The 13,789-nt window shown below is 46.6% G+C and overlaps 2 protein-coding genes across 4 annotated transcripts in view; one reads left to right on the plus strand and one right to left on the minus strand.

Moving 5' to 3' along the window:
• Positions 1–13,789, plus strand: part of LOC121151114 (UDP-glucuronosyltransferase 1-6) — a 92,065-nt gene that overhangs the window by 65,668 nt on the left and 12,608 nt on the right. Inside the window, exon 1 of one of the 3 annotated variants that reach the window (XM_040972335.1) lies at positions 3,052–3,960. The exons of the other annotated variants lie outside the window; for them this stretch is intronic. Coding sequence (XP_040828269.1) covers positions 3,097–3,960 — 864 coding nt within the window. The 5' untranslated portion in view covers positions 3,052–3,096. Of the gene's footprint in view, positions 1–3,051; positions 3,961–13,789 lie in introns of those variants that run through there. 3 annotated transcript variants of the gene reach the window in all.
• Positions 7,905–8,774, minus strand: DNAJB3 (DnaJ heat shock protein family (Hsp40) member B3). Its single transcript, XM_040972342.1, has one exon. The coding sequence runs from the start codon at positions 8,772–8,774 to the stop codon at positions 8,055–8,057; it is 720 nt and encodes a 239-aa protein (XP_040828276.1). The 3' UTR covers positions 7,905–8,054.

The following is a 13,789-nucleotide window of genomic DNA, read 5'->3' on the forward strand; positions in this document are numbered from 1 at the left end:
CTAAAGACTTGTCAGAGTGATTTGTCAGATCATGAGCCAGGAATAGAAAGGTAAATAAGTTCACAGAAAGAAAGATTAGATCTATCTATCTATCTATCTAGCAAACTTGGGTTTTTCTCAATGCTGTTTGACAACAAATGTCAAGCAGTCCCTTGAGAGCCATCTTCTGTGGACATGTTCTCAGTCACCAAAGGACATCCTTCTGGCAACCACCCTCAAGTAGTAGCTCTAGCCCAGAGACCAAGCATTTGATACATGTACCTGCCGGAAGCAACAGCAAAGGACAAGCAAATTAGCACATTGTGATCATTGGCATAGAAGTTGTTTTCTTTTTTCTTCTTGTGCCATGGAAGTTCTTAATGGCGCTATCTTGGATGGGATTTAGGTGAGATTAAAGATGACCTCAGCTCCCAGTGGAAGTAAAACTTCCAAAGAGGCAAAGTAAGTAAAATGGGATTTGAGCCAATGAAGGTGCGGGCACTGGTCAGAGGATGGGACCATCAAGGTCCACTTCTCAGAGCTGGAGCTGTGCTGACAGGAGTGTTTCTACTCAGCACATGGGGGCTAAGGTGTGATGTGAGGACATACCTGATATGGATATATTATGATGGCTACTGTCAAATTAGGCTTCTATTTGGGACACTAAAATAATCAAGGAATGTTTAAAGGGGCTATGTAGGGACAAAACTGATCCTAGAAACACACTGAAGGTGTGGTGGGTGTCAGGGAGATAGGAGTCTAAGGGAAGGGTTTTTCTTAGGAGATGTTCACCATTTCACAGAACCTTCATCTCTTGATGCTACGTTTTCAAAATTTGACATTCTCTTTTACCAGGAATTCCAGAAGCTTCTTACTTGGACCTTGAGTATTCAAGTTTAATAGAAATAGAACATATTTATCAATATATTGAGAGAACCACCCTTTGTGGGGAGGGAAGAGCCTGCTCATTAATGGCATAATCACTTTGTTTGTAGCAATGCATAAATTTAGATCTTGTGTGTTTTTTTTTCCTATACTTCTTGTTGAATATGCTTCTCTCATTACAAGGGACTGTAAGTTTCATTTTGGTTTTGTCAGAGTAGTGAACAATTATGGATATATATGTCTTTGTGAAAATTTGAAAGGGGAAAAGCATTTACAAGGTAATTCTTCAGGTTTAGTTGTATGGTTATATTCGTTAGACTACAATGATTGAAACCCCTTACTCTCATTTTTATTTCCAGATGACCATGAACAAGTGACCTAGCCAATGTGATTTTGATTTGCAATTCTCCAATGTAGTCACGTGGCACTTTTCTTTTCCTGTCCTTTCTTTTTTACACTGTGGCTACTTTGTATATCTTCTTCTGAGAACCGTCTGCCTAATTCTATTGCTTATATTTCATTCCAATTATTTGGGTTTTTGCTAAACAATGCTTGAATGCTTTGTTCATTTTGGATGTTAACACTTCATTAGATGCACAACTTACAGATCATCTTTAGGTCTGCATACCGTTTGTTCATTCTCTAGGTGGTTTCCTTGCAGTGCAGAAGCTTTTGAATTTGATTTGCTCCATTTGAACTTTTGTTGCTTTTTATCTAGTGCTTTTGAGCTTTTGCAATCTCATCCAAAACATCTTTGCACAATGTGTTTTCCCTAGATATTTTTCTATCAGTTTCATGTGTTATGTTTAATCTTTAACCCAGTTTGTATTTATTTTGGGTATGGGGGAAATAATAACAGTCTGGTTTAACTCTTCTGCATGTTTATATCCAATTGACACAGCACCATTTGTTGGTTGACAAGACTGCCTTTTCTTTAATGTATATTCTTAGAAATTAGTTGGAAATCAGTTGGCTGGAAACTCAGGGAATGTGGTGGGGGCAGGTTATGATCATTTAGCATCTGAATTTTAAAAATGGATTTTGTATCCCTACAACGTTGCTGAATTCATGTTTCAGTTTTAACAGTTTTTTGGTGGAGTCCTGGTTGTTTTCTATTTATATGAAGAGATTGTCTGAAAAGAGTGATTGCTGGATTCTTCTTTTCCAAAGTATGTGCCCCTTATTTCTTTCTGTCTCCTGAGTGCTCTACCATAGTTTACAGGACACAGAGCTCAGGAAGCAGTAGGAGAAGTTTGTGCTAGAGGCTGCTGAGACGCACGAAAAGCTGAGGAAGATCCCAGGCCAGGACGCCACAGCCTATCTGCTGCTATGTTCTATTTTGGGCCTGAGACCACTGCAGTTGCTGAGAGGTGATATACTCCACAAGCATTTCTGTTAACCTTGGACATTGAGTTTCTACCTGGCTTCCTGTTCAGGGGAAGAAAGATGCAGGCAGGCCAGCTCCAAGGCCAGGCTTTGTTCTCTCAGACCAGTGGTAGGAGGCAGAGGGAGTCAGGTGCTGCATACAGGCCTGGTGTGCTGTTGCTTAGTCCATCTGTAGAGTGGGCATGGGGTTCTCTAACTTCCTTTACAGAATCCAGTCATCACATCTCAAGTTCAAAGTCTGAGATTCCGACGATTTCCATATTTGAAAGCTGCTTCCCATAGATTCTTCCCTGATCTTACATAGTCACCCTGGCGTGGAAAATGAACAAATGCTGGTGAGCCAGCGACTTCATTCCCGTTTAAGGAAAGCTGGTTTATCAGTGTTTTCTGTGTCAATTCCCAGCTTCTCATTGAAGTAGGAAAGAATTGAAAGGCTTGCCAAATAGGGTCATATCCAACAGAGAGGGTGAGTCAGGAGGAAATGGTATTGGGCATTCCTCTAAGTTCAGGTGTGGCTCATAAAATGTGATGACCAGAGATGTTGGAGGCAACAAAGTAAAACCCGTGTCCATAGCCTTTTTTGGAAATCGAATGACAACTAGGAACTCCCAGCAGATCAGACAAGTTAGTCCAAGATAGGAGGGAAGAGATCCGTGCTTTCTGTATGGATGCAAAGGTTAGGGTAATTATGAAAGAAGATATCCATTCTTCAATGATTAACTCTGCCTCCCAATAGCATTATGCACTGATAAAGTAGCCCAGTGATAGTGTACAAGTGATGAAGGAAATCCAATAAAGGTGGCTCAGCCTGGTGTGGATTTTGAGCTGCACTTGTCTTCTGCTGAGATGGTACTGGGACTGAGGAGTCGCCTACTGGGGCTGGCAGGACTGCTCCTGTGGCTGTGTGTGCTGCCCTGGGCTGAGGGTGGCAAGGTGCTGGTGACGTACGTAGATGGAAGCCCCTGGTTCAGCATGCAGAAGGTTGTGCAGGAGCTCCATGCCCGAGGCCACCAGGCTGTGGTCCTCACTCCAGAAGTGAAACTGCACATCAAAGCAGAGGATTTCTTCACCCTGAAAACCTACAGCATTCCTTACACTCAGGAGGAATTTCATGAACTGCTTTTCGGTAACTCTGGAAATATGTTTGAAACCACAGATTTTCTGAAGAAATTTCTTAACACTTTCACAGCTATGAGAAATGCATCTATGTTCTTTCACAGGTCTTGTGCAGAACTTTTGTACAACAAAGCTCTGATTAGGCAGTTAAATGACAGCTCTTTTGATGTGGTTATAACTGATCCTGTCTTCCCCTGCGGGGCACTGCTGGCTAAGTACCTGTCGATTCCTGCTGTGTTCTTTTTGCGCGCTGTTCCTTGTGATCTGGACTTCGAGGCCACACAGTGTCCCAATCCCTCCTCATATATTCCCAGGCTCATGACAATGAACTCAGACCACATGACCTTCCTGCAAAGGGTCAAGAACATGCTCTACCCTCTGGGCCTCAAGTCCATTTGTCACATGTCTTATGATCCTTATGCAAGCCTTGCATCAGAGCTTTTTCAGAGAGATGTGTCCTTGGTGGACATTCTCAGCCATGGTTCTGTGTGGCTGTTTCGAGAAGACTTTGTGCTGAACTACCCCAGGCCCATCATGCCCAACATGGTCTTCATTGGGGGCATCAACTGTGCCAACAGGAAGCCTCTCTCTCAGGTCTGTATTGCTGCTTTAATCCAATTAATGACATAGGTAAAACACATTTAATTAATAGCTAAAACTTAGAAATTCTTACTTATGCACTTCTCTCTTAAAAGTTTTCTTTCTCTCACTGTCCTAATAATCTTTTATGGGAGTAGTTTTTAGGGAACCATCATAGTCCTTAATAGGAATGAGATGCAAAGAACAGAATCTGTTAAGTTAGAGGGCAATGGTGTGACTCCATCAAGACTGCTTCTTAAAGCTCTCTCTCGTCTCTCATCTGATTCTCTTCAGCTGTGTCAGATGAAACTGTGTTGTGAACTAATTTGTTAGGAGTTGTTGCTGGCTTGTTTTCAGCAGAAGTATGTGCTAGCATTCTGTTCCTATAATGAAATTCTTGACAGAGTCTTCTGAAGGAAGCAGAGATATTTTAGGTCATAGCTTTTGGGTTCCAATTCCAAGACCAAGCAATCACCTTGATTTGGCATCTGGTGAGGATGGCAGAATGTAAAGGCAGGAGTCTCATTTTATGGGGTGGTCTGATCTCAAGCCAGGAACAGAGAAGAAATGAGAGAATGTTGAACCAAACTCATGGTTTGGAAACAACTCACACATAACCACTACCTGGGAGTTTCTGAGAGGATGTCTCTGTGACCTAGGAACACCACACCCTGAACCCCGCTAAACATCTAACGATTCTACTTCCCAGTAGTATGCATTCTGGAGGCCAGGCCTTGAAGACACGGGCCTTTCCAGGACACGGGAACATTTGTACCCTGGCAAAGAATAAAGGGATTAGCAGATTGCAGTTGAGGATATGACAGCTTTTTAGTGGCCCTGTCTTGGAAGGGATTTAGGTGAGATCAAATTTGACCTCAGCTCTCAGAAAGGCCAGGTAGATGAAGTGGAAGTGAGACATTAAGACGTGAACTCTGTGATCAGACAACATGATCATTGAAACCCACTTTCCAGTGCTAGAGCCATGCTGATAGGCAGCTTTGCTTCCAGGATGGGGTGTCTGTTGTATGACGTAGTGACAAACCTGAGTTGGGGGACACTGGTGGTTGTTGTCAACTAGGTCTTGTAAGTACATGTAAGGTACAGTGACATAATTAAGGAGTGATGGGAGGGACAAAACTGTGAGCCTTGAAACCCACAGAACATGTGGTCAGTGATGAGGAGACCTGACACTAAAGAGCAAAGAGGACCACAACACCAAAGTCCCACCCAATGCCCCATTGTTCCCAAGTGGGATCTGCTCCTTTAGCAGGCATTTCAGAGGCAGTGTACATGGATCTTAAATATTTGGGTTTAACTCAAAACAGAATCCCTGTAAGCCAGATTTCCTTTCTTGGAGAAAGAATTTCTTCCATTTATGTCGTATTCATTTAAATTATGAATTGGTGTGACCTTACAGCTCGTATTCATCCGTTACGGCCGTTTGGGGAGTGAACCATCAGACGCAGGATCTTCCTCTCTGTCTCTACTCCTCTGTATATCTGACTTTGCAATAAAAATAAGTCTTTTTTAAAAATTAAAGGGTGGGGGTGGGGCTCAGAGGGCAAATAATTGAATCTTAAAAAATAAAATTATCTTGTCCAAAGGTTTTTTATTATGTGAGAAGTGCTGAACTAAACCAACTGTATGGGAACTCCAGCAGGAGTGTCTAGCTTTTGGGATTGTTAGGCCAGGAGGAAGTGGACACAGGTCTCCTTATCTTTTCAGGGAGATTCCTCTCCCTGTCTGGTAAGCTCTGTGGGGTGTGCCAGTGATCCTGTGGGGAAAACCCACTGTGAGAGCCTGACACAATGATCTTTACACCACAGGAAAAGGAAGCCCACTCAGTCATCCACAACTGATGAATACCCACATGTAGACCTGTACTAGTAGTTTGTAGTTTTTACTTTTTTTGAGGCAAAGATATTGGAGATTTTCAATTTTGAAAATTCTTTAAACATGTTATACCTCAGTAAAAGGAAAATTTTCTGTTAAAGCTGAATGTCTTGGGCCTCAACTATTAAATGAGCCAGAATTGTTAGTGATCCATGAGCTCTGGGGGAGCCTGGTGTGCCACATTGCTGATGGGTCAATTACAGGATCCGTTTTCACCAATTCTGTAGTTACACACATACACCTGTTCTAACCTACCCAGAGTGGAGGTTTCCAACACACAAAGCCATACTAAGCTCCTTGCTACCTATTCTCCTCACTTGCACAGAAACAAACCCACCCTCAGCCAACTAGTAAGTGGAGATCTTCATTGGTCTAGGTTACCTTTATTGGCATGTGAACACAATCATTTTAAAATGGCTCAGTTGCTAAAACCTTGCCTTACCAAGTGCTGGGATCCCACATGGGTGCTGGTTTATATCCCAGCTGCTCCACTTCCCACCCAGCTCCCTGCTTGTGGCTGGGAAAGCAGTTGAGGACGGCCCAAGGCCTTGATACCCTGTAGCCACATGGGGGACCTGAAAGCGGCTCCTGGCTCCTGGCCTTGGATCAGCTCCGTTCTGGCTGTTGTAGCCGCTTGGGGAGTGAAGGTCTTTCTTTCTCACTTTCTCTCTGTAAATCTGCCTTTTCAATAAAAATAAGAGAGCATGCATGTCCATTAGCTGATTACTTCCCAAGTGCCAACAATGGCTGGATCTGAGCCACAGTGAAGTGGGACCCAGGGCTGCATGCAAGTCTCCCATATGGATGGCAAGAACTCAGTAATTGGTGCCATGGCCATTGGCAGGAAGCCTGAATCGGCAGCCAGAGCAGGGGCTTGAATGCAGCCATGCAGGTGTCTGGACCACTGGGTTAAATGCCTGTTCCACTGGATTAATTTGTAAAGTCTGGTAGTCATCTTAACCCTGGTACCTCTTGTATCCGGGAAGCAGCTACCCAGGTACCTTGGTGCCAAGTGCTCTGATCCCAAAGGTTCGTGATGGCTGAACCCCACATTTCTGTGGGGTTTGCATGCCGTTCCCCTTGGATGCCATACTTTGTTGACAGTGTGTTCAGCCCACAAAACCTGCTTGCAAAGGACTCAGAACTTGCTGTATTTGTAACCTGTCTCGTTCAGCTGGCGTTTGGTTCTCATGCCTCATGCAAGAATACATCAGACATGACCATGGGACAGAACATTCTGTGATGGACATTGCTGAGGCAACTATGACCAAACAAGTATTCAGGGACATGAACTGTGCCAAAATTTCCTCTGATGCAGTTTGTGTGTGTGTGTGTGTGAGAGAGAGAGAGAGAGAGAGAGAGAGACCTCATCCAATTAGTATTCATAAACCTAGCTTGATGTATCATGCATGACACAGGGATGTTTGTGTAGCTTCTTGGAAATGCTTTCATATGTTCCGAGGATCTGCCACAGTCCTAGAACTAAGTTAGGGCTGAGTGCAACACTAACTTGTCACCAACTAGTCCTGCAACTGGGAGGCGTCCTGTGCCATCACAGAGAGTGTGCTCTGGCCAACCTTGTTTGTAGCTCAGTGAAATAAGTTTCATGCTTTTGTCCCCCAACCTTCCAAAAACCAAATGAATACTTGTGTTACAAGTCATCAGTTGGTGATAATTTGTTATGGCAACCATGAAATAAAAGCAACATGACTATTGCCAGCTTTCTCTGCTTTTAAAAAGTTCAGGAGGTAGTAACACATCTAGCAGGCAGCAACACTCCCTCAGCCAGCAGCGTGTCTGTGCAACGAACAACCAAGCTGAGGGCAGAAGACTTACCTTTCACCTCTATAAACTTAAAACACGTCCAGTTAAACAGACCAAGCACACCACCTGGCCGTGCTTCAAACCAAATGAAAAAATTTAAAAATGGATGGGTCAAGGTTCCGTGGTGAACATTCTGTCCAGCTCTAGGAAATAACCGATGGCCTTGGTATCGAGTTTAATAAATAGCAAAGTGCATAGAGATATTTACAACAGTTTTTTTAAAGACGAAGATCCTGGGCATGTGGCCCCCCACAATAACAACAAAGCAGGCATAGGAAGGAGCCGTTTATAAATCCTGGGGGACAGCTGTTGTCGGAGTAGAGTTGGCCCACAACTGTTTCAAAGGTCCCGTTACTTGCTGAAACACGCGTTCGGCTGTCAGGTGACTCAGACTACTGGGTGTCGATGTGTAGCAACTGCTCTTTGCCATTTATAATCAGCGACTTGAGCTCTCCGTCTTCCTCCACTTCCACCCGTTCCTGCCCATTCTCCACGATCCTTCGGGTGGTGATCTTTCTGCCGTTAACCATCTCGGTGGAGGTGGACACAGACTTGAAGGTGCCTACGCCGCCGCCACCGGACACCGAGAAGGAGGAAAGGCTTCCGTTTCCCAGGGAACCGAAGGTGGTGAATCCTGTATCGAAGGCAGAAAACCCGCCCCCAAAGGCTGGAAATTCGCCCATGGAGGCGAAGAGCGGGCCCGACCCTCTGCTTCGGCTGCCCCGGGAACCCCTCCGACTCCCGAGAAGGTTCTCCAGCGGGTCCGCAAAGAAGTCGAAGGAGACCGGGTCCCGGCCGCCGAAGAAGTCCCTGAAGACGTCGGCGGGGTCGCGGAAGGTGAAGACGAACTGGAAGCTGTCCTCGCAGGGCCCGCCGCCCGCGCCGCAGCCCTCCAGCCCGGCCCGGCCGCAGCGGTCGTACACGTCGCGCTTCTGGGTATCCGACAGCACCTCGTAGGCCTCGGCCACCTGCTTGAAGCGCCGCTCCGCGTCTTCCTTGTTGTCGGGGTTCTTGTCCGGGTGCCACTTGAGCGCCAGCTTGCGGTACGCCTTCCTGATGGCCTCGGACGACGCGTGCCGCGGCACGCCCAGCACCTCGTAGTAGTCCACCATGGCCTAGGCCGCCGCGGCCCGCGCGAGCCCGACTGGCGAGGTGAAAAGCCCGTGAGGGCCACGAGCCCTGCCGGAGGGCCGTCCCTTGTGACGTGGCTGCGGCCCATTGGCCAAGGCTGCCCTGGCATCCCAAGATGCTGCGCGTGCCTGGCGAGTCTGCGCTGTCTCCCTTGTGACGTGGCTGCGGCCCATTGGTGCAGATTGCCCCGGCATCCCAGAATGCTGTGCTCGAGGGCTGGCGCGGAGTTCTCCCGGAGAACTCTGTGATGCCTCACGCACGGGAATAACAGCCCAGTTCGCTGAGCTCTGCCTTTGTTCCAAGCACGGTGGGCTGAAGGGGAGCTTATGCGGGCCTTTGAAAATGTGCTTTTAAAACCTGACTTTGTATTAGCGGCTTCCTTCAGCCTAGGAGAGAGCTGGAGTGATGGCCATGGGTGTAGACAGGCCCTGGGCTGACAAAGCCATGTTCCCTGTCTAGAAGGCAGTTTTCATGTGTTTTGACCTCTGGGTTCTTTTGGCTTTGCTTGTGATAATGGAAAAGATAGACTCAGTCAATAAGATGAAGACATCTAGTACTCAGTGATGTAACTCATTTTTTTTTAATGTGTGTGAGGAAATAATTCAAAACAAATTGAGTAAGAGTGTGGTACTTTAGATTTCTGTTGTTTGCTGGTGCTTTTTCATCTTTTGTTATGACGTGGCTTTAGTAAGAAACAGTGTGGGCCTTCAGTCTATTGTAAGAGCAAGTGGCCACTGGAAAAGTCTGGTGTGCATGCAGGAGAGAATTAGCGGAAAAGTCAGACAAAATGGTTATGTGGAAATGATGTTCCGTTGCAAAACTCCCATAGAAAATCTGGATTCTGCACACAGAGGCTAGAGAGCTGTTTGTCTAGCATACCAAAACCGTGAAAGCGTGTAGGCCATGTTTATCAGGCTCTGGGAAAACACTGGGCACAGCGGTCATGCCCGCAAAAACTATGTCATGATCAGAATTTTTCCTTTTTGATAAGTTTCTCCTTATTCTCTATTGGGTACTATATTCTCTGATAAGTTGTGATGCAACACCCCAATTACAGTAACCTAAGGGGGAAATGATTAACTGATAAACCACATACACCTCGGTTTCACCAAATGATTTTGCCATAACAGTGAAGGCAGGTCTCCAGGGACCACAGCATTGATCCAGAACAGACTGCAGAGCTTGTATCACTTTGAGTGGCTGAACTTGAAGCTTTGACCTTAACGCTTGGCGATAATACAATGAACTGATGGAAGCTGAAAGAACAATCCAGGGTGAACACAGTAGCTCTGGGAAGTACCGAACAACCTTTGGGAAGGGTGAGCAATCCAGAATGGCTGGAGAGAAGTGAGTTAGGATGGGTGGGCTGGGGTCTATTGCAGGGAGTCCTAAGGGCAAGACTGAGGGGTCTGAATTTTCCTCTGGCCAAGGAGAGCTGTTCTGTGAGATGTCCCAAGAGGTAGTGGAGGGGGGAAGTGGATAAGGTAGCTGAGTCCTAAGAGACGGGGAGACCCATGACTGGGACACTGAAACCAAACCAGCGGCTAGGTCTGACTGATAAAATCACCCAGATTCAGCACTGCTTGCTTAGATTTGGGGCACAGAGCAAAGAGAGGAGGAGGGAAATCCTCTCTGAATAGAAACTGCCTGGACACTGTCTATAGAACAGTGTTCTGGGGCCTGTGAGTCCCAGGGCCAAACCCCAAGTGTAAGCAGTAGGTCTGTGTGTCTACAGTTTCATAGCAAGAACAGCTCTGCAGACTGCTGCCAGCTACATGTTAGAACAGCAAACCAGAGACAGTCTTGTTGCCCCTGGAGACTCCCATAGGTGACCCACAGAGCGATGGCTGGGTCTAGGTTGTTCCTTTAGGAACAGATCTTTTCACCCTGGTTTGCTTACAGGACTAGGAGTATGCTGAGGGGTGGGGTTCACTTCTGGCTTGGGTGAGACCCTTTCACTGGTGCATTTCGTGGGACACCTATACCCCCTTACTAGAACATGGGTCACCCTGCCCTGTACTTCCTGGTTGGGTGTGTATTTCCCCTGGTATAGAGGGACAGTTTGTAACCTGATTTCTTGGCCCCAGCTCCTAGCATAGAGCCTGAACCACAGAAGTCCTCCCTCGTCCCTGTGGGTTTTAAGTGTCAGATCTGCTTGGGATCCAGGAAGGCTGGATTTTAGTCATGATTGAGGAGTGTGCAGGTTAGAGCCAGCATTGCCTGCTCAGGGGCAGAGCCATGATCCTTTCGGAGTGTCTGTGTGCAGAAGCCTCTAAAAACCAGCAGGTAGGGGGTGATTCCAGCAAGTCCTGAGACAAGCGCAGTGATGCCTGTGTGCATAGCTCCTTTGCCCGGGTCATCTCCAGATAAATGCTCCTGACAAGGAGACTCAATTATTGCTCTTAGAGTTTAACCCGGACGGGGATCGTCAGATAATGCTGGAGACAAAGAGCAAAGGTCTCACTTGTATCCTTTCCACTCGCTGACGATCAAGAGTTCTTGTACCTGGGGAGGACTTTCCAGTTGTGTGTGTGTGTGTGTGTGTGTGTGTGTGTGTGTGTGTGTGTATACGCACGAGCGCGCATACATGTGCATGCATGTGTGTGTACACCCAGGGAGAGGCACAGCCATACTGGGAACTCGGTGAAGGAAGAATGGTGGCCCACAGGCACCCCGAGTACCAGGATGGCAGGGATACGCTGTTCAGCAGTGTGCTTATGGCCCCCCTTACCTTTCCCAGCACAGGTGACTCGTGATGACGTAGGTGATCAGAATGTTGAGATCTGAAGTGTACCCCTAAAGGCAAGGGTAGACTCTGTCTCTGCTCTGGTTGGCCCTTTCTTTGGGAGGGAGCACTTGTATTTAGCAACTGTGATGTCTTCCTCCCTGATCTTTCTTCTGGCCTCCCCTGGAGCACAGCTGGAACTGGATGTTGGTCACCCTGTGCATTATCCTTGGCCTGGCAGTCCTTCTCTCCTTTTATTTCAGCTGGGTAGGTTTTCTTCTGACTTCTAGTTGGCCGTAACTTTCCATTAAGGCTTTCACAGTTGCTTGGATACGATTGGGGCAGCTGGAGAGCTGCTGCTAAGAGCAGGAGCTCTGGGCCCTGACACCAAGGGCTTGGGTCTCAGCTCCGCCACTATGGAAATACTGGACTCTGCTAAATCTGTACCTCTCTCACCCTTAGTGGGAAGATAGCACCAGCCTCTGTAGGATAGCTCTGGAGAATTACAGAGGACTTGTGAGGTGCTTAGCCTGTGTGTGGTGCATAGTGCAGACTCAGGAAACTTAAACTCTCTTAATTGTTTTTGTCAAGTTCTCACCTTTGCCTTCAACTCAGTCATCACAGTTTCTCAGCGGGTCTTATTTGCTCTAAACCTTGGGTTCCTATGAGGAATGTAATTCAACTTGCTTGTGTGCTTGATAGTAATTCAAAAACATTTGTGGAACACAGAACTGAAAGATTATGTTAACGCAAAAGGCTTTGGAATCCATGCATCAAGGGCTCTCTAAAAGATTCATAGGAAATGCGTATTATGGATTCCAGAAAAGAAGCTTACCTTGTAATTTCGTTTTCTATACTTTTTTAAAGTCCATCACATTTTGTCTTTCTTTTTAGAGAATGTTCTTTCTGAATGAATACAGATCTATCTTTGGAGAGGGCTTGCATGCACATGCTCTAGAGCAGAATTCCCTTTCTGGTCACCCTAGCCCAGCATGTCCCCAGCCCTGTGTCCCTCTTTATGATCTCCAGTGTCCCCATTTGTGCAATATGTGAATCCGTTTTTCATGAGGGAACATGAGCTCTGGGGAAGCAGGAGACTTGTAGCTGGTGGTGTCTGCTAAAGCATGAAGACCCAATGCTGAGCTGGGCTTGATGAATCAAAAACAGACACAGATGATGACACTGAGTCCTGTTTGAGATGTGAAGGACTGCCACAGAGGTTTCAGTGGCCAAAGATAGGCTGGAATGTCTTCCTTTCTTTCCTAGAAGATGTTATATTCCTGAAACGGAAGTTTAATTTGTCATTGCATAGCCCCTTTCTCTTTCTGATAACACTTTTGTGGTCCAAGAAAAATTCTAATTTATGAACCCAGAGGTGCTGAAGGTAATGTCTGCAGCCACTTAAGAATCTGTATCAGTTCAATTGTGATGGCAGTTGAAAAAAAAAAAGAAAGAAGGAGAAGGAGGAGAGGGAGAAGGAAGAAGAAGAGGAAGAGGATGAAGAAGAACCAGGAGGAGGCGAAAGAGGAGGAGGAAGAAGAGAAAAAAGCTCAGTGAGCCTCCCCCGCTTTATATCTACTTCCTGCTCGTCATGCAGCTCGTTTTGGTCATGTGACTCTTTCAAACATTAACTTGTTGGGTGGATTGGTCTTGTAACATGTGAGTAGGAAGGAGCAGAGGTACTCCGGCAGGAAAGGAACAGAGACAGAGCACCATGGTAGCAAGCTGCCAGGACTCACGTTGTCTGCTCATCCTGGGCTTGCTGCTGTGTGCGCTCAGCCCCACTGTGTGTCACGCCTCGAAGCTGCTCTTGGTCCCCGTTGATGGCAGCCACTGGTTGAGCATGCTTGGGCTCATCCAGCAACTGCAGCAGAAAGGACATGAGATAGTGGTTGTGGCACCTGATGCCACGTTGTTTATAAAAGAGGGAGCATCGTACACCTTGAAGAAGTACCCCGTGCCATTCCAAAGGGAGGATGTGGAGGAAAGCTTTATCACCCTTGGACGTCATGTTTTTGAGAATGCTCCCTTCCTGCAACGGGTGGTCACGACCTACAAGAAAGTCAAAAAGGACTCTGCTCTGCTGTTGTCTGCCTGTTCCCACTTACTGCACAACAAGGATGTCATGGCCTCTCTAGAGGAAAGCAGCTTTGATGCCGTGCTAACAGACCCCTTTCTTCCTTGTGGCTCCATCGTAGCTCAGTACCTGACTCTGCCTGCTGTCTTCTTCTTGAATGCACTGCCATGTGGCATGGACTTCAAGGGTACCCA

Source organism: Ochotona curzoniae, unplaced genomic scaffold (genome assembly GCF_017591425.1).
Source record: "Ochotona curzoniae isolate NIBS_2020 unplaced genomic scaffold, NIBS_Ocur_1.0 contig_2294, whole genome shotgun sequence".
Lineage (NCBI taxonomy): Eukaryota > Metazoa > Chordata > Mammalia > Lagomorpha > Ochotonidae > Ochotona > Ochotona curzoniae.

Excerpts from the sequence above, each read along its gene's own strand:
- DNAJB3 (XM_040972342.1), bottom strand. The coding sequence starts at position 8,774 with ATGGTGGACTACTACGAGGTGCTGGGCGTGCCGCGGCACGCGTCGTCC.